We start from the raw sequence: 22,096 nt of genomic DNA on the forward strand, positions 1-22,096 counted from the left end.
TTTTAGATTAGTCTAGTGTTTAATCTACACATGCTTCTAGTTACAAGTATTTAAACAATTAGACTAAAGATAGACAAAAAGGTAGATTAAGACTACAATAATATATAGTTGTGACTGTAAAATAAGATTACTATAAATCATTTCAGTCTTAATTAAATTACGTGTTTTACTGTCTACCATGGTGGATATAGAGATAAATGCTGATATACATGAACTTTTAAAACGCAATATACACCCGTATAAAAGATAATAACAAAATCAAATCATTATATTACGAGCAATCCAAATATTGCTCAGTTCAGAAAAAAAAGCAATCCAAATCTTGAATACGTAATGTATTCTCTTGATTAAATTTAATTTCAGAAGGAGCCTTGAGTCCTTGACGTCTCTCTTCGCTGAGTGGATTAAATGGTCAAAAATATCATGAGAGAAGGAGAGACTCTTATTTCATTTCTTTAAATTTTTTGAAAAAGGTCTGCATATTTTAAAAATTGTTTTTTTTTGGTTATTTACACAATTGTTGCAAAGTATATATCTATATCGATGTACATGATCATATATGATTTATTATTTATCAAATGTGTATTTAAGAGTGTTTACACAAAAATGCACAAGTGTGTAGGGAACCATGAACAGTTAAATACCTAGTAATGGGGATTTTTGTCTTAATGTACTTTTTCTTGGATCTCTCTATACACATACATGTGCATAACACAAGCTTTGACCCTACTTTATTTATTGTTTGTTTTTAATAAATTTACAATATTTTCAATATTTTAACAACAGATAGGGATTAAGGTCCATCAGGGAATCAGTATTAAGTAGATATGAGCGAAGTAATGATAGTTTTCTTCCAGTTACATGCTCGTATGAAAACATAAAGCCCGTTATTTCCTCTTCATTTGGTGTTAAGATTAGTTTTCTATACGGTTTTAGGAATGATTCAGATTAGTTAAACCGAATTGGACGTCTACAATTTGTATTAACATAGTGGTAAATGTATTGTTATCAAGTTGTTTATATTTTACCATGTAGCTGGATGCGTATCTTCCGGTTTACTCTCGAGATCGTTCCTACAAATCTTAGGCTCGTGAAATCACAATCGCCTCATATGGTATGGGTGTATTCATCTCACCACAGTGAGACTACATATGAGCTTGTTATCTGCCTGTTAGGAAATTTTTTACCTGATATTGGATTTTCATGTATGATATATAGATATTGCCTCTTTGTTATGTCTCTTTCTTTTCGAGGAAGGAATTCGAAATGAAGAGCAATGATTAAACTGAAACGATCAAGTAAATATTTACATGAAATACTCCAATACTAAACAGTTTTTTCAGTGCACCATATCTCCCAAATGCAAAAGATAAGGGCAACTTGGGAACATTAACTTGGCGACAAAGAACACACTCCTAAAATAGCGGCTCTGGTTTTTGCACGGAAAGAGTACTTCGATTTAACTTGTCTTCCAATAACAAATATAGCACTAAGAAACCAACCAAAGGAATCTTTAATACATAATATTTTAGCTTTTCTAAATATTAAAGAAATTATTGTATGTATGAATATGATGTGAAAGTAAGAAATGATATTAATACTGCAGATAATTATCTTGTTAATAAAATATATTTATTCTGAACAGATTTTTGAGATCCACTAGACGGTTTTTTATCTTTCTAAAATACACTAGACGGTTAAATTTGTGGAGGAGTTCGTGAGAAAGCAATAGGTATCCGCTTGCTCGTGTTGAACTCGTACTGTGATCTTCTTTTTTTTTAAAAAAATTCTTTTTATGAGGAATTCTAGTACTCTCTCCATTTGGAAATAGTGGATATTTTAGAGTTTTCACATTATTTAATAACTCATGTAATTTTGATAATAAATTTATTATTTTCTGTATTTAATTATTTTTTTATTTCTTCCATTTCTGAATAAGTATCATTTTGATAATTTAATACAGATTAAAAAAGTGACGGAAATATATGTAAATTATTATTAGTTACACTTTTCTGACCAATATTATTTAAGATAAATAAAATTATTTATAAAATCAATACAGTTTGCAATTAATTTCCAACTGAAAATAAATATAATTGCATTGAAATTATAAAGTGACTGTTAGAGTGATACTTATTATAAAACAGAAGAAGTATGAATTTTCTTTAATCAATATTTAGTAAACACAATTAATATTTTCAAAGATTACAATTTGTCATTATTATATATATATTGAAAATATAAAATAAATATTTTTAAAAATAAATATTTTTTAAGACATGAATCATTCTAAAAGAAGGGAGTAGTTAGTTTTGCCAACAAAAAAAGAAGGGAGCACTTAGTAATATATTTTGAGAATCAGTTGGAAAAGATTAGGGGTATCAAAATGAGATACCTCGCTTAATTCAGTTCAATTCATGGTTAGTTAGGATCTTTCATGAGTTAGCTCAGTTCAGCTAATTCATTATATGAGTTTTAATATGCAAACTAAAATTCGGATATATAGAATAGATCATGAATTAAATGACCTAACACGCGATCAAATATAAATAAAATTATAAAAAATACTTAAAAAATAAGAATAATATTTTTATAATATAATTTAAATTTTAAAATACCAAAAAATTAATATTATATACTGAATAAAACTAAGACCTAATAATATATTAAATCAAAGCTAAATCAGTGATCTAAAAATATATTGACATAAGATTCTTTTGATGATTCATCTTCAAATTCTTTTCATCTATTCAAATCGTACAAGATATATATTCCGCATAAGAGTCTTAGGAATATATTTTAATTCTAAAGATATATGATATTAGGATTGATAACAATTTTTTACATTATATATATATATATATTTATTAATTTTTGTTTTTAAATTTTAATTTTAGAAGATTAATATGATTATATGTATATAGTATAAAAACAACAAAGCTCATGAGTTAGTTCATGTTCATTAAAGATCGTTTATATAATTCATGGTTTAATTTAAGCTCGATCATTAAACTCATCTATTAAATAAACCTAGAAATAAAGATCATGCTCATGAAAAATTGAGCCGAACTGAATTATTTAATAGGTTCAATTGCGACTCGTTTAGTAAGCCGAACCCGGTTCAGTTTAATTTCTACAGATATTCCGTCAGTGAAATCTGATGAATGGTTGTTTTTAGTCCTAGTTCTTAACTAACAGAACTTTTGTTGGTAGTTATTATATTGACATTTTCTTGTTGGGTATTCCTATAATTTTCAACAATAAAATTAATAAATTGCTGAGAATAATTTTCACTAAATATATAGTAGCACTGAAATTTTCATCCTAAAATCTTATGTATATTAAAAGAGAAACATTACAACTTTTGAAATATGACACGTGTCATCATGAGAATCAATTTCAAAATTTTTAGAACAATAAATTGATCCATTTAAACATATAGTATACTTTTCACTAACCTAATAATATAATTAATTATTAATATAAAATATTCTTCATTATGTCATTAAATAGAATATATAAAATTACCTATTTTGATCAAAACATATATGATGATTAATGATTTTAAATAATAAAAATTTGATAATAATTTCTATATCCTCTATCATTTTTGTTTTATATTAATATTATTAAAATAAACTAAACAATAAAATTAACCAAACAATAAAAATTTCGATTTTTGTATATATGTTATATTTTGAATTTTTAAAAACTAATATAAATTAATGAACTTTTTAAAAAATCTCATTTTGAAAATTTATGATCAATGATTTAATTTTTATTTATAATAAAATACAAATGTTCATAAAATTTTATGTGTAAGATGTCTTATTTAATTAATATAAGATTAAATATATATATATATATATATACTAGTATCATTTAAATTAAATTATGTACTATATAAATGCATAAAGGTTAAATTTTTATTGAATAAATACTAAAAATTTAATATTCTAGTTTTAAAATTTACATTGAATTTGTAAAAATGATTATAAATTAATAAAATATTAAAAGTTCCATATTGAAAACTTTCTTATCAATATTTCAATTTTTGTTATAAAAATACAAATGATCATTAATCTATGTGAATAAGAAATTTTATTTAATAAATAGTCATGTTAAAAAATACAATATATATTGATGTTCATATCATTTAATTTAATAAAAGATACTAATTATTATTTAAATTTATTTACCATAAAATAATTGTAAATAACAATGATTATTTTGATTTATATGGCCGTACCAATTTAATTATATATTTAATAGTCATTAATCTCTAACTAGTTTAATATAAGTAAAAACGCAAATAATAATAATACGTAAAATTATATATATATAACATTCATTCCGCGCAAGTGGCGGATATTAATCTAATTATATTAATGAATCATTGACCATGTTGTATTATCAATGTTTGTTTGCCAATAAATTTACTTGCGTCCCAAATTGAAATTACTGACGCAACATTGGTGCTTACTGAAATTCATCATCCATAATCATATTTTTACCTTGTACTAATAAGACTCAATCTTCGTATTCACCAAGTACCAATGATAATATCTTTGTATTATTTTGTAGAATTGTAATGGGGATAAAAACTTGTGATTTGATCAACGATACATTGCCAAATAGGTTTCAAAGTGACATACTCTATTCCATGCGTTTAATATAATCTTGAATATGGCAATAAGAAAATAAACGTATATACACATATATAGAACTGTGTATGAACATGTAACACACACATAAACTATACAAACTTCAACTCAACACTAAGTTGGTGTCGAAAAACTGGTTGAGATTCTCACTTTGGAAAGAATGCAAACTAATGAACTCAATGTTTATATCCTAATTATGAAATCATGCGATTACAATGTGTCCAAACTAAATCAACGAATTCATAAGTAACTGTCAACAGCATCATCAGATTTAGACACGTGGGTTGTTGATAATTGCCTTTACGGTTCATAGTTTACTCGTGTTGAATAACTAGTGGTTGGATTATACTGATTTCTAAGACAAGTGTACAACACTGTTAAGGGCTGAGCAAAATATAGAAAACTTTCGTATGCATTTTGATTCGATTCCAAAAATATGTTAAGCGTAAGTTTATGTAGTAAATAAAGCTTCGCCGATAAATGTTTTCTGTACAAAACGAAGTCTAAATACATGTTTATCAGTGTTAAGAACGTGTACGGCTGTACGCTCGACGTGGTGGTCTCCTGCTTTACCCTGTAGTCTTCATCGCGCAAAGTCCATTATTAGCTACAAACAAGGCCTACTTCCTCAAAAATAAGACATAGCTGTTTGGTTCAATCTAAAGTGACAGCGGATTTTCTGCATTGTGCACATTCTACCAATAAAATATGATAATCATATCGGAATTGATATGGAACCAATAGTTGAATAACAAGAGAGGAAACTAACGTATTTATTTTCCAAAGATTTGAAGTTCTAAAAATCCAAGACACAAAAAGCTTGGATTGGATTGAAATGTATATGAAAGTTACATCCTAAATCTGAGTCAATATGACATAAAACAATGTTATAATTAAAGATAATATATGCTCTTAGATCTTGTACCCTCAAGAATAGACACTCTCTTAACCTCTTGTCGTTTTATACTATTTATCTCGCTTAGCCAATGTCTCTTTTTCATTTGATCACACGTTCTTTCTCTATATATATTCCCACCTTGTTTTTATAAGAAATAGAAAAGTAGACAAAAATTTAACTGAAACTCTTAATGGGATTTATGTATACGTATGCTTATAAGTGAAAATAATAATAATAGTAACAATTCATGGTGATTTTAGAATTTGGTAACAACAACAACGTGAGAAAATGTGGCTGGAAAATAGAGATTCATTATGAAAAAATTAGAAAAAGATGGGGCTTATTAGAACCATTTTAGACAAAAATCGTTTGTAGAAATTAGATACAAAAACCATATACACACACAGAAGAACAGAAAAAAAAACAAATTAAAGGAATTGGGTTAAATACATCATGTGAAGGGGGCAACATCATTCATAGTATGATTTTGGGCGGATAAGGCCAAACTATATAGGGTGGGTGGCTAGGGAGGCACATCCACAACCCCACACCCACAAAAAAGCTAATGCAATTAATATTATTATTACTATGGAACTTTTAGATATTGAAATAACAAAGCTTCAGCATCAATTTTAATTAGATTATCTTTTCTTTTAACTTAATCTTACGTGGGTTTTAGTTCAATAACTGTGTTATATATAATATATTGTATATATCCAATAAACTCTGATATATTTAATTTGCGCGTTTGCGCGAAAAAGATTTATATTTATACGGTTTTTGGTGTATTTAATAATTAATATTAATTTATCTTACAAATATACCATATGTTGATTTATTTTCTGTTTTCATACAACTTTGTATTTTTTATAACTTTTAGTACAGTATTTTAATTTTTGTATAATTTTGGTTGGGAGTACCAAAATATTTAAATTTTTTAATACTTATATTAAAATTCTAAAATTTAATATTTAATATGAATCCTATAAAAGTAACAAAAATAATTAAATATCATAATAGTACATTACTATAAGATTCATATATAATAGTTTTGTATGCAATATATTTTAAATAATGTTGCTTTTAAATATAATTAAATATGTTTATCAAGAATAAATATATAAGGAGATGGTTATGTATTTATTTTGTAATTTAACAACGATGTTTAAAATTTTCAAATAAGGCTCTACTTATTGGTCTTAATTCTAAAGATGGCTATGTTTAAATTTTGAGGTTTTGTAAGACATTTGATCGATATTTCTTGTCTCATGGAGTTATTGTTATGTTGTTATGCTGTAGGGTACACTGTATAACTGAGATTACATATGTATGCTAGATCGTAGTAAGAAGGACAAAACAACTATTCTACCTTCTTTTCTTTTTTAAACACGAAAACAACTATTCTACCATTCCAACGAAAATGTATTGAACATGTTTATTGAGATAGATACACTGTTTATTTTACATACAAATTTATTTACCGTCTTCGTCGAAAACCCTCCTAAGCTGGTATATAGTTAGTCATATTTGAAAAAGAAAAAAAAATGAATGAACTGGGGATATACAGTATAATAGGATTCGATTTCATTTCATTAAAATTCAGATATTTAGAGTGTTTTTTTTATGTTTGGGTCTGAGGTGTTGTTGTGATTAGAAAAATGCACACAAGTAGTATCTATATATATAGTAGTATCTCAAATACCACTAAGCCCCCACCTTCTATGGGTCAGATTTTTGAACAAAATGAGGCAACACATTCACCGAAGGTCATATCTATAACCTATGCTGTCATACTTTTATAATTTTTTTTTGTAACACTTTTTAAAAGGGTACAACACGAGAATTTCCCAGAAAGTCATACATCTTAATACTACTTTCGCTTTAACACGCTTACTTGTAGAGTTCTGATACAATCCAGTGCATTAGTGCTGATATGATTGCACTCTGTCATACCTTTATACTTTACATAATTTTCTCATACATTTTTTAGAGTTAAACAAAATGAGCCAAAACATTTACGGAAAGGTCACATAATATAACCCATGATATCACTTTTATATATACTTACATAACTTTTCTCATACTCTTTTTATACTCTTTTTATGTTTCTAATTAAATTTGTTGCTTTCCTCAGCATCAGTCCTGACCCATAAATCATATTAGGGGTATAGCCCCGCGATTGAAGCTCTGTACAAACATTTGAAGGTCATGGTGTTTTTCTATGATGTTTGAAGGTCAGGATTTGTATTTTTATCGGATTGAGGTGGCTATTGATGTGTTGATATTTTATGTGTTTCGTGTTGTTTTTGAATTTTGTTGGTGTAACAGATTAGTCTAGTCTGTTATGTTTATTTTAAATTATTTATTTGTGTTTTTGGTAATTTGTAGTTCTCTGTTGTGTTCCAAAACAAATATTTCAAAAAATAAAAAATAAAAAATAAACTCTAGTGATAGTTACATGCTGGTCTTTTTTACCTTGGCAAAACTGTCGGTAAGCGAAGGCAAGTCCTTACCTTGACAAATTTTCAGGAATATAAACTTCTGTATTATGCTCCCTATAATAACAGCTTCAGGGATGGTGCATGTTCCAGACTAACAAATTATGCAAATTATTTAGAGATAAGTCACAAAAGGAAAAGGACAAAAAAAAAACACCTTACACAGAGGAAGTACAATCTAGTAAGATGGGTTAAGTTATCGTGTGTGTATGAACTTATAAACTCTGTCCAGAAGCCTAAAGGTGAAAACATATGGTTGAAAATGTTCAGAGGATCAACAGAGTTATAAATAAAGTGTCTAATGGAATGAAAAGAAGCTGAGAATACAGCACTTGGTGATGTTATGTCATCATCCCATACGTACACATAAACTTCCACATACTGCAAAAAGAAAACCAAAACATAATTTCTTCACTCGCTAGAAAAGAAAAAATCCAGATTTAAAGTACCTAAATTACTATATATTCAAATCTTGATATTTTTGCATTACGTTTCCTCTATTGACCTGCTCAAGCATGAGATCAATAAGACACCGGTCCATGACAGGTGTCCATTCTACACAAGGAGGACTACTACTGCTACAGAGGTAATCATCTTTCTCTTCGCCGGCTTGCACCATCTGAAAAGTATCCTTGAATCCATCTTCGCTTCACTCTCTGCCAAAGATTCATATACATAAGAACACTTAATGAATCAAAAGCCAATATATAGAGAGAAGCTTTACCGTTTATGCGCAGAGTTTCTGCAGGAGTGGGATCAAAAGCTTGAGCCAAGCGTGTGTATCTCTCATCAGACACTTCCTTACCAAAAGTGAAGCAAAGATTTGGGTAAATTGGAATAGTTTTGACTCGATATGCTCGAGCTTCTGGATGTGCCTGCAACACTTCCACCACCAACCTAAGTCAAGTCAACTTAATGTTCCATTGGCAATCTCATCATGACGATTCAAATAATATATGATCAATCTACATTCCAGTTCCAAATGCTATAAATTTGCCACGACACTGTTGCTCTATCTAAACCTAAAGATGAATCCTTTGAATAAAATAAAAAATGAACCGAATAAATTTAAAAACTTGATACGAACCTTAGCAACTTGAATGTTGATTGAGTCTGGTATCTCTCTTTGAAGCAAGCACAACCCCAGGATTCCTCACGATCTCAAGCTCATCACCACTCATCTTCTCAGACCACCCTCTCATATTAGCACCAACTATGATAATGATCTGAGTTACGTCTGTTCATTTCACAGAGAAACGATCCTCATAAGTTATTGAGACCTCTCAATATAAACCTAACAACACAAAAAATCATTATAAACATTAAGAAAACGGATTCTAATGATAAACACTCACCACAACTTTCCGATAATTGGAAGACGAATCGAGCTGGTTTTCAAGGCTTCAATGATCTCTGTCCAGAAGAGACGATGCTTCTATAGCCCATCTACAAATCCAGATACAATGATCTCATTAGTAAAAACATAGCATCTACGAACACAATTTCACAAAATAACAGGATAAGTGGCATTGCTTTTCTAATCTCTCAACCTTCTCCTATTTATATATTTTGATATGAAGGAAATGGAGAGGTCGATATTGTTCAAAGAGATACATTGAACGACAGGGGAGTTAAAGAGAAGAGAAGAGGGAAAAAATGGAAACGGCGAGGTCGAGATCTGGAAGAGAATAATCGACAAAGCACAAAACTCAGAGTTTCACTCATTATCAAACCAGACGCTGAGAATCCGAACCAGACCAAACTCCAAACCCATTCGGACAAAGTAAACCAGACAGCAAGTGGACCCCACAATCATTAAAAGATTGCTGATGTGGACACCCTCAGAAGAGAGCAAAGTGGCTCATTATATATATGACTAGGACCGGCCCGCCCTACGGACGGGATTATAATTTGAAAATAATTTAAATAGTTAGAGTAAATATTTTTGTTTTTTGTTTAATATTTTTTTATTTTAAAATGTTATATTAATATAAATTAATTTTTATTACATGAATTATGATTACTTTCTTTGATTTTATGATAAAAATGACAAAAAAAATTTGTAATCAATTATTCATATATATATATATATATATATATATATATATATATATAACACTTCACTTTTATTAATAAAATCAAGAGTTGACATAATCTTCCTTTGAAGATTTGTTATAATCTGCGAACTGAAATTATAGTATTTATAAAGAGTTGAATGAATTGTTGTAGCCTTGGCTAGGAAGATGTGTTCCTAACCAATAACCTGATTTAACTGAGTAAATATTATTCATATATAGCTTTTAAAAAATAGGCTGGTAGCATAAAATTTGATATTGTTTTTTTTTATTGTTTAATATTTACAAATATATGTTAGGTTATATATTTATGTATTATTATCTTTGAGAAAAGTATATTCATGTTGTTTTTTTATGTTTCTTCAAACCCACATTAACAAAATTTTGAAAATAATGAATTCTGTAATTTTTTATTTTTTTATTACCAAAGTTTAGGCTAAACCAAAAAGATAACAGACAACCAACTGTATGATTTATTGTTAGTTATAAAGACTATATGATGTATTGTTAGCTATAAAAATTATTTATGGAGCATTCGCTGTATTGTTAATATATGTGGTTCAATATTCAAATGTTAAAAATGTGAATTTTATTATACATTTTAAAATTTTACACTGATGTATCATGTTTTCTTTTCTCATTTGTTGAGATGGTGGGAAAAAGTTGTTCGAACTTATAATATTACTTATTTTATCATGATTAATGATTTAATTAAGTTTGGACTTATCCAAGATATTTTTTCGTATTATATTATTCTTACTATCTTTTCTTACAATTTTTACTATCTATTATATTATCATTGTTAGAAATCATTTAGTAAACTTACCACCAATTTATAATTATTTTATATTGTCATCAATATTTTTATTTTTGACCTTTTTAAAAATGTTAGTCAACTGTACTTTTCATACATTTTTCTGAGTTTTATATGCATATTTTAGTTCATAATGATCATTTTAGGTTGCATTTAGATGCATAATTGCATATTACAGGGTTTTAAAGTGCACAATTGGAAGTTTTGGGAGACATTGCAAGGTTATTTCTGCAATTCAGAAACATCTGAGGTTTAAACGAAATAAGATGAAACCACACGACCAGTGTTGCAAATTCTGGATACTCGTTGGGTCTAGATTGCATGATCAGAAATGTTTGGGGCGGCATCAATAGGACGTTTCTGCACGTGTTAAAAGTTCAGGGGCCTAACTTAAAGAAGCCAGAAGACGAAGGGCCAGATGTGCAAAAGAGGAAGAAATAGCCATTAACGTTGCTCGATCTTCTTCTCGCCGGATCTGTTGACAACGACGATCCTTACCAGAGCAGAGCACGACTCCGGAACTTCAAGATGCCTTATCCATGGGATCGAGATGAGGATTAGTGACGGCTTGGGCGGTGCTATCACAATGGCGTGGAGCTCTGATTCCGGTGGATTGTGTGGAGGAGGTGCTTGGGAAGGAGAGGATCTTCGAACGCGAGCTGAGATCCCACGACAATCCACACGATGCGGAGGAGCATTGGGCCAGACACAGCCAAAAACACAACACATAAACAAAACCCAATAGAAATGATGCGTAGCGTTTAAATAAATGAGGACACGTGTTGTCCTGTGGTCGAACAACTTAGTGACGTGTCATCCTATGTGTCAGCAGGAGAGAACACACTGTACTTTATATATATATATATATAGATTCGTTTTGGATTGTAGTGCTTAAATGAGAGTTTCACCTTCCATGTAGACATCAAAGTTAAAGAACTATCATATCTTAAAATAAACTAATGGATCATGAGCTTGTCGTAATAAAACAAATCAATGGATCACTTGCAGTCCATATGGAAAACAATTAGAGAAGAACAATTTTAGCAAAGCCCAAATAATGTACCACTCTGACCAATGAAAAGAGGTATTCATTCATCATTTGCTATTTTTTACAAGTTGGGCAGATTTGATGTAAACAAAAAAACAAAAAAAAGTTGGACTCAAGGGGGCTGAATAAAATGTTAGGATAATAAAAATAAAAGAGAGGATCGATGGGTGTTTAAAAAAATGGATCGATCTAAAATATTTTAGTTTCTTCTGTTCTAAAATGTCATTGTAGCAATATTCATAAATACTAGATATCCTACCAATTATATCCTTCTTATTACTAGGGGGTTTTACCCCGCGCAAGCGTGGAGTTTGCTAGTATTTTTTGGGTTTAGGTTATTTTCGGTTTTCATTGGCATTTCAATTCGATATTCTCAATTTTGTATGATTTTTTTGTGTGTATTTGTTTTTAATATATTACCTATCGGTTTTCAATCATTTTACCTTTTTGCGCGGGGTTTGCTTGTATTTTTTGAGTGTAGGTTATATTCGGTTTTCATTGGCATTTTAATTCGATGTTATCGATTTTGTATGATTTTTTTGTGTGTATGTGTTTTAATATATTGTTTATCGTTTTTCAAACATTTTTCTTTTTTTCTTAGTTTGATAACTTTTATCCTGAAAACATTTGTTTATTTTTTCCGTAAGACAATTGTGGACTAAATGGTGTACAATGAATTTTATCCTTTTTGGATAACAGTTGATCATACTGGTTCTGTATTACAATTGTTAGTTTGGACCCTTTTTAGTTAGAATCCAAATCATTTTTTTCTTTATTTTATTGTGTTGCATTAATATTTATGTTTTATTTCCCTATTATCCTCTTAGAGTGATCATCATAAGAGAATAGTCAAAACATAATAGGACACTAGATTTTGATCCGCGCTTTCAAAGTGCGGAATTATTTCTTGTTAACATATTTATTAACTTGTTTGTTGGTTCACTAATATGTTTAGATATAGATGTTCGGTTTTTGATTTGGTTCCAATTTGTATTATTCTTTTTTTTTTTTTTCATGTTGATTCTGGTTTGATTTTCGTTTTTCAGTTCAAAAAGATATAAGAACCATTCGGTTATTTATGAATTTGAATTTGGTTTTGGCCTAGTTAATTTGGTTTTCGGTTTGGTTCGGATTATAATATTAGGAACCCGTTAAAATTTTGAGTTCAGTTCGGTTCTCGTCCGGTTCTTTTTTGAATAATTTCGAATAATTGGATTTAAATTAAGATAAATTTAGATATTTTGGATAAAAATATTTGAGTAATTATGTTCTAACGGGAAATTAAGATAATTTAAATATTTTGGATAAAAAGGTAGTAGGGTAGTCTGTTTTTGGGTAGTTCGGTTTACAGGTGGCAGTTTTAGAATATTTTTTTAATTTTAAATTAAATATAATTTGTAAGAATATAAACTGTATTTAAGATATTCAGATACCTATTGGGTTTCTAGTTTGGTTCCAATTTGATTTTAGTTTTTCTGTTCTTGAGATATAAAAACTGTTAACATATTTGTAAGTATTAAATCGTCGTTGGTTTTTTCTTTTGGTTTTGTCTTTTGATTTGAAAAAACAATATTACTAAAAACATAATAATAAATTAAATTTATATTAAATTTTTGTAAATATTATATCAAATAAGTCTACGATTATAGTGATTATATTCATAAAAGTCTGTCTCGATTACTTATGCAATTAGGATTATACATTGAGAATATTTGATAACATATAATGTGAGGTGGACATTAAACACAATAATTTAACATGTTACAAAACTATAAATTTGATATGTCTGACTTTAACATTTTCTTGCGACTCGTAATTTTCCTATATCTCAGTTGGTTATTTGGTTGGTTTAATTCCATCTATATTATTAAAAGAGAAGTACACATATAGAATACCCCTTAGTTTTCAGTGTTATTTACACTTCTATGCCACTGACATTTAAATAATACTTACTATTTTAATGTTGTCTTTTCCACTTTGATTAATGCGTTTTCCAAAATTAAATTTGAATTAAATACACAATTAGATAATACTTCCTATTTAAATGCTTTGTCTTTTCAACTTACATTAATGTGTTTTCTAAAATTAAATTTGAATTAAATATACTTCATTAAATTTTCAATTAAATCAATGTCAAATTGAAAAAAATACATTTTTGTTGGACAAATAATTCATGGAAATTATAATATCAACTCTTCGTTTAACAAATCTAAACGAAAAGAATATTATCAAATTTGAACCGAAACTAGATACTATCCAAACGGATTTACCATTTTGGTATCTAGAGAATCATAACCAAACCTTATCTGAACGAAATATTTCAGATATTCGAATGTATTTAAATCATATTAATATACTTAATATGTTAGCTATTTTTTAAGTTAATATCCAAGATATAAGTTATTTTAAGTTGTTCAAATTTTTGAAATATAAAAAATAGTCGAAAGTAAACATCTAAAGTAGATAAACAATAATCAAAACACCAAAATACTTAAAATATATATTTATTCTTCATCCAAATATTCAAGTTAAACCTATTTTAAAATTTTAATTTAGTTACTTTGGCTTACATTACTCAAGTTTACATGTTATATTTTTTTTTTAAGATTTAGGGATATTTAAATATATATAAATTTAAAAAATTTAAAAATAATTTAAACGGGTTATCAAACCCGCAAAGATCCGAATAAAACCGAAACCAAAATTTATAAATACCTGAATAGAGTTAGAATCTTTAAACTCAAAATCTCAAACCTGAATAGATTTTAATCGAATTCGAGTGGATATGCAAATATTCACCCCTAACTTAGTCAATATAAAATGATCAAATATTACAAATATAATATTTAGTATAAATAAATAAAAACTGAAAATTAATACCCGTGCGGTCGCACGGGTCAAGATCTAGTTTTTTATTTAAAACTAAAGATAAACGCATTCATGTACTTACTTCTCTAAATAAAATGGATGTTAAAAAAACTGTTATTTTAATTGTATTGATTTGTTATTATTTTCCTAAAGATATTTGAGTGTTGCCTATCTTACTTCGAAATCTGTTTAGTTATGTTTATAGATATTAGTACAAACTCTAAACTAAATATTTTTAAAGTTTTACAAAATAAATCGTTAATGATAATTTTATTCTTATTTTCCTAAAGATAATAATCATTATTGTTTATGTTTTCTGTTTAGGGATTTAGATTCATCTATTAAGAAATTCGATATCAGTAAATCGTAATCAGGAAAACTTACGTATGAAAGTTGGGAATAACGTCTGAAAACTATTCATTATGTTGCATAATTTTCTTGATGATTAGCTATGAGATATTCAATAACATACAAAAGTATATGTGTATGTTTAGTGTAACAAACATTAATTCCACTGAAAAACATACACACTTTGATGACATAAAAACGTGTATGTGAAATGTATCTTGGTAAACTTATTTATAAAGTATATATATACATGTTTATGTAACGTACGTGGCCTTTAAGTTTCGAAAAAGAAACATCTAAAAAGATTTAAAGAGAGATATTAGGAGTAAACATAGATTAATAAATGCTGCATTCTCTTAGATTTAGTATATTGGACAAAATTAATTAAAATTTTCAAAAACGAAATGATATGGTATTGTAAATAACTTAAAAAATAAGGGTAAAAACCTATTAGGTATTTTACTTTAATAGTATAGATGTTAATTCTAACGGGCATAATTAAGTTGATGAATAATTATGTGAAATAAACTTAAGAAAAATGTATATTCTATGGTTTAGTTGATTTGTTTTTTTGGACAAATTTAGTTTGTATTTTTCTTTTATATTTAGAATGTAGAAAAATGTTATTTGAAAATTATATATCTTTTTTTTTGTAAAAGGCTTTCAAATTAAAATACGAAAAACATACAATGTATGGTTGAAACAACCATAAGTTTGAGAAAGTATGATGAGAGACATGCCCCATAATAAACCAAGCAGCAGCTTACAAAGGAGAAGACTTATGATTCATAAGCTTAATGAAACAAGAAAATATGAAAGTACTACGAAGATGGAAGGTAGTTTCCGCGGCCTCGGCGACCTTTTTTACCTCTTCCTCTTACTGTTTTCCATTCCATATCTTGAAACTTTTGGAGTGGTTTTATTGGTCTTCCACCTCTAGACATGTTGAGGTTTGCCATAGCATCACTCATATACCCTCTCTCATCATCTTACTCACTACAAGCAATTTGAGTGATAGAAGGACTACCATGTGTAGGAGAGAAAGGAGGGACCAATGAATTGTCCATTGAAGCCAAGTTAGCCTCAAGAACAATAACAGGGGATGGAATTTCTTCCATAATAGTATCATTAGTTGGAGCAGATTGTATGTTTGCTAATGGTGATGGAGTGAGAAGAGAGTTGGAGCCATTGGCTACATGTACCTTAGAGTAAGTGAAGTTGTTTACTGGAGTTGAGGGATCCTTCGGCTCAACACTAAGTTGTGACTGCAAATGCCTAATACCACTTTCTTCAGTAGATTCCAAAGTCTGTTCCGTAAGTTGTTTCCTTGCGTTTTCAGCTGATACCAAACTCGACTCCTCATTATCAGCTGGTAACACCAATTGATTTGATGCAACTGTAGGCTGAGCTAGTACCTTTTCCATTTCAGCCTGAGGTTCTTCCACTAAGTCCTCATGTGAAGGACTTGTTTCCGCATTCAGTTGCACAGCTGGAAGTAGACATCTTTTCTCCTTGTGTCCCAAATGTCCACATCTGCCACAAACACTTGGAATCCATGTATACTCAACATCCACCAAAAAAATATTACCTTGTTTGTCATCTAAGGCAATTTGCTTCGGAAAAGGCTTGTCAAGTTTTACCTCAACCAGCACCTTTGCTTCTCCCAAACAAGTCGGATCAAGCCGAGGTCTATGTGTTTGCATAGGCTCACCAAGTCCAGACGCTACATGGCTGAGACCTAATCTTGAGTAACAACTATCCGGAACATTTTTCAGAGTAATCCACACTGGTATTGTTGATACCTCAGGGACATTGAACGAGTTAACTGATTTCCAAGGTGACACAAATATAGACAATCATCAACATGCCATACTCCTCTTTGAATTACCCACTGTCGAGTTGAATCATGAGGTATATGAAACATGCAAGAAGAGTCATTCAGTTTTCGGCAACCTATTTTACAGGTTCTACCCCACAGCCTGTTTACCACAGCATGGATTAAACCCCCAGGAGGAAGAGAACAACGATGAAAGTGGCCAATGATATATTCCTTTTTATTCTCTGGTCCTAGTTGAAGCACCTGAGAAGGAATAGTTACCTGAGGCGTTCCATCAAGTCGAAAGTTGGCTTCGCCGCTCGATAGAGGTTTCTGGTAGCAGGGTCCATTCTGGCTGCCCATGGAAATCTTAATGTTCCATCCTCTTTAAGCTCAGGGACCGGAATCTTCTGAACTGGCATACGCGGAAACTCTCTTACGACGCTTGGATGGTTTCTTTTCTTCTGGTTTGGCCCAGTTCCATCAGTTAGTGTTGGCCAAAAAGAGTCGAGGAGATTGTTTAAATGCTGCGGATTGAAATCACTTGGTGTTGCAGGCATTGGAGGAGTAGCAGGTGGTGTAAAAGCAAGTGGTCTGGCCCAAGCTCCAATCGAAGGAACGAAAGTAGCTACTGCAGAATCAACTGATTTCTTTGGGGAACCAGTAATTATCGGAGGGATACCAGTAGACTGAGGTGACCTCGAGTCTAGAACACAAGTGTTCCTAACATCTTCACTTTCCTGTTGGCTAGTAATCTCTGAAGATACGACAATATCTCCGACCCCCTCTAATACTTGTTCAACACCAGTGTTGATTGTTCCCATTTTATTTTCTGAAGAGATGATCTCAGAAGAGGTAATGTTATCTCTGGCCGCTTCTAGTACGGGTTCAACACCAGAGTTGCTAGCTCCCATTTTTTTTTCAGTTTGGGCTTCACTTGAATCCTTGGGAATCACCTCCAGATTGATGACATCTTTTTGATGCATATCTTTATCATCATAGCTCGCTGGCGAAGGAGTAGACGACAGCTCGGAGCCGGCTATTGTTTTCTCAATCGAGACTGTAGATGTTGATATTGCCGGGGGTGGAGATTCCATTGACCAGCGAAATTTAGATGGCCAACGCGGATCTGGAGTGGCTGTGAGATGAGTAGAGATCGAGGAAGAGGAGTTATTGCTTGAAAGATCAACAGCGTCGTCGATTACGTTCTCTAAAGGCGGTTTCCGATCCATGGCGACGAGAGTACGAGAGCAGAGGAGGGCAAAGCTTGGTGAGATGAAATCCTAGAGAGGAGGCGAGACCGGATCTGGAGCTCGTGCTTGGCGACGCGCCGTAACGGCGTCGATAATTGCAGAACACCGGGGAGCTTTTCTAGAGAAGAGAGAAGAAGTTTCGTTTTTTTTTTTCTCGTGTTTTTTAAATTTCCTGTTGTGTCTTTTTTACAAAAATTATATATCTTAGTTTCAAAAAAAAAAAACAATTGCACTTGGTATCCAAAGATAGTGAACAAAGATGTATTAATAATCGGGCCTAAATATTATGAAATCAACATGCTAAATATTCTGAACGAAACAATATTAGGATCACCCTCCTCGTTAAAGAGGACTCTGTGTGCATTCAGGTGTAAGAAGATCTTTCGGTTTTCGTTGTAGCAGTGATCAAGTGATTGTGCAATATAGTCTGCCATTCGAACACGCATTAGTGGCTGCTTTTCCCCCTGCATACAACGACATAAAAATACAATAAAAAATCTAAAGAAGATTAAAATAGGAATCTCATAACATAAGAAAATAAGGCTCTTACAGTGAAAAAGATACTTCGAGAGAGTATCATTAGGCTTGTACTCTTACCAATAACCTCTTGTCTCCTTCAACGCAACAACCAATAAAACTTACTAATCTCTTGTTTCTAAACTTCCCAACACCAGTTGCTTCAACCTGATTCCACAAGTCAACCAAGGTCAACACAAGAACAATAATATTCCCAGATTTACTAAGTTAGTAACCTGCAATATTATTATGCTAATCAATTAAGAAAACAGAGAAAAATAGACGGATCATATCATTTAAACGTAGCTTTACACCAAAAGTTCCCAGCTTTTCTCAGATTTCAACCGCAAACAAACAGAAAATTCCATATTATCAAAATAATTAAGGCCTTTGAGCGGCTTTGTATACCACACACCTGTCTTCTCTACTAAAAACTTTCGAGATTGCTTTTCAGGTGGAGCTTCGACCAACGGCGAGTCTCGTCGGGCAGTCGGGACGGTTCCCACATACCCTTTCCTTCGACGCTTTCCTTCGGCGTCAGAGCTTAATGAGGAATAGATGGCGTCATGTTTCTCTTCCGATTCAATTGGGTTGTGCGGCGGACCCCTAGGAAAGCTTCGGAGTTTCTGGTGACTCGTCGGTCGTAGGCGGAAGCTCTGCACTTGTGTTAAAGATCTTAAGAGATGGAAAACAGAAGAGGAATCGCCATAAGAAAAATCTAGACAGAGGCGGCAGAATCCCTAATCGTGGTTTCTTTTGTGTCGTGCGAATATTGAGAAGAGAAATTATGGGCCGAACATAATGAATTTCTTAAGAGAAACCCAAAAAAATAGAAAAGCCCAACCGCAAAAAAAATGATGACGTGGCAAGCAGGGAGAACCTCAACTGTGGCATTATATTATAGATTTGAGGAGAAATTTTATTAATAATTTTTTTTATCATGTGCTACTAACAAGTATGTCATTGCTTACTTGTCATCATTAGGATTCACCTCAAGCCATCTTTTGAATAACTTTTATTTGCCTAGACTTGTTACATGTAAGTCGTATCCCCGATGGATACTCTTCAACATGCGACACTCGAGGCCGAATGTTGGAGGACGGCTAACGAAAAGGAGGACGAAGAGGGAGAACATGACGGTACCCATTCTTCAGAAGTGGAGACAGTGCCCCCTTGAATACCCCGAATCCCTACCTGCCGAATTGATGCTTCATGGATTGATAATGGCAGCGTTAGTGGCTTAGGGTGGAATTTCAAGGACCAAATGGGCTCTGTATCCTTTGGACAAAGGGCATGTAGCAGGAGCCTCTCAGCACTTCACGCTGAGATGGAATGTTTACTCTGGGCAGCTTCATGTATGAGGAACATGAGGATCACCACGATAAGCTTCGAGACGGACTGCACGGATCTGGTGGACATGATTACGAATCCGGGGGAGTGGCCAGCATTCGCGACAGAGATCGGGATTTTCCAGGGCTTCCATGAATATTTTGAGGATGTGAGACTATCTCATATTCCTCGAAACATGAATGGACGGGCCGATGCTCTAGCTAAAGAAGCAAGAAAGAGAGGATACATTTTTTCCCATATAGATCAGACCCGGTCAGATGGAGAGACTCCACGGAGACTCGGCTCGTCGGACCACCACTTGATCTAGATAAGATGGACAGCTGACAAAAAAGAAAAAGAAAAAAAAAAAAGTTACATGTACGTCATTGTCAAATAAATCTACCAATTAATTATAATGTGTAACCTGTGCATTTTCGTATATGTAACCATGGTTTGGTAACTCTTCCATAAATGGTATATGATGGTTCTGTTTATTTTTCGGTTTACTATGGAACTTTTTCCATCAGCCGACCAAACCACCACTTATCTGACCAAACCACCACTTCTCTGTTAATGAAATATTTCAGTATATGATATATGTAGTTGTGTTTTCTTTATGTTTCTGTTATCTAACCAAACCACCACTTTTCCTTAAGCAAGTACCTGATGAATCATACTATTTTTTCGGTTTACTATGAAATGTTTCGAACCGCCGCTTTTCCTTAAGCATGTACCTGATGACAAGTAAGTGATCCTTTTCCTTAAGAATGTACCTGAAGACAAGTAAGTGATCCTTTTCTATATCACAGGTCATGTATTCACTTATTTTTACTATGAATGTTTCGAAATTTTTTCGCTTTGTAAAGATATTTGTATTTATGAATCGTAAAGTTGTCTAAAACTTATGGAGACCCAACTCTTATCATGTAAAAATGGGGGTTAATTTTTTTTTCTTTTTTTTGATAGCCGATTGTCCTGGCCCCACTGAATTAGTCCTGACTAGAAACCGAAGTGAGTAAGGACCTAGCATTTTTTAAATCGTACTGCAATCTTTTAAATTGGTACAATGTGTTGAGCATATTGTCTGTAATTCAAGGTCAATTGTAGAAGCATGTTATAGACAGAAAATTATGTCTGTAATTAACGTTCATGAGAAATCAAATATTATTAATGACCACAATCATTGCAATTGATAGATCATCATAAATGTTATTGGAATAATTTTTTGAATCAGTTCATGTATTTTTGAAGTGATCTGATATAACGCGATTGCTGACTTTACCTATTTCTAATGGAAAGTAAAATTATTTGTTTCCAATTTTAACTCAGAACATTCGATGTTAAATCAATGATTGATCATAAAAATGCGATGATTAGTAATCAAAGATATAAAATTGGTGTTAGTCAAACCACAGATATATCATTCTTTCCATATATATGTTTTTGAGACGATCAATTACAATGATTTTTTGGCTTAATCATACATAGGCCTTATTTGATTGCAATGAATGCAAAATCATAAATCCCCTAAACCCTATGCTAGACTGATATATATATATATATCATCTTAGACTATTCTTACACAGGCACCCTAGGTTAGTTGTCTTTTGTATGTAGTTTCATAAAATCTCCATAGTGTAATTTGATCTAGGTGAAAGCAATAATTTAATTGTTTATTTTTCTTTTTTCTTAAACTCATAAATCCCCTAGTCTATATTTGAGAAGTGATTTGCCACATGTCTTCTCTACAATCGTTTTCACAAAAAAATTATGACGTGGCTATTAAGATTGATGGCATGTCATATGGTTAAATATGACATGGACAATTACATTTAATGCTGATATATTTTTTTGGAAATATTTTTAGAATATGGCAATAACTCATATATTATATTTAATATATATTTTATAACTCATATATTATATTTAATATTGATTTATATTTTTGGTAAACTTTGTGGAATATGGT

General features: G+C 31.1%; 1 protein-coding gene and 1 long non-coding RNA gene across 3 annotated transcripts; both read right to left on the reverse strand.

The window, feature by feature from the left end:
• Positions 1–8,362: 8,362 nt before the first annotated feature.
• Positions 8,363–9,769, reverse strand: LOC108842367 (uncharacterized). 2 transcript variants are annotated; one of them, XR_001948260.2, is made up of 6 exons: positions 9,611–9,769; positions 9,416–9,506; positions 9,148–9,297; positions 8,785–8,957; positions 8,551–8,716; positions 8,363–8,441 (listed from the first exon to the last, which is right to left on the reverse strand). It is a non-coding gene; the product is annotated as an uncharacterized LOC108842367 (long non-coding RNA). The 2 variants fall into 2 exon arrangements; XR_001948258.2 differs by having other exon boundaries at positions 8,363–8,716.
• A 6,094-nt stretch (positions 9,770–15,863) lies between these two features.
• LOC108852909 (uncharacterized) lies at positions 15,864–19,575 on the reverse strand. Its single transcript, XM_057007879.1, has 3 exons — positions 19,214–19,575; positions 18,833–18,966; positions 15,864–18,746 (listed from the first exon to the last, which is right to left on the reverse strand). Exon 3 carries the CDS (start codon positions 18,259–18,261, stop codon positions 17,308–17,310), a length of 954 nt encoding a protein of 317 aa, XP_056863859.1. The 5' UTR covers positions 18,262–18,746; positions 18,833–18,966; positions 19,214–19,575; the 3' UTR covers positions 15,864–17,307.
• Between the last annotated feature and the right edge of the window lie 2,521 nt (positions 19,576–22,096).

This window comes from Raphanus sativus, chromosome 4, assembly GCF_000801105.2.
Source record: "Raphanus sativus cultivar WK10039 chromosome 4, ASM80110v3, whole genome shotgun sequence".
NCBI lineage: Eukaryota > Viridiplantae > Streptophyta > Magnoliopsida > Brassicales > Brassicaceae > Raphanus > Raphanus sativus.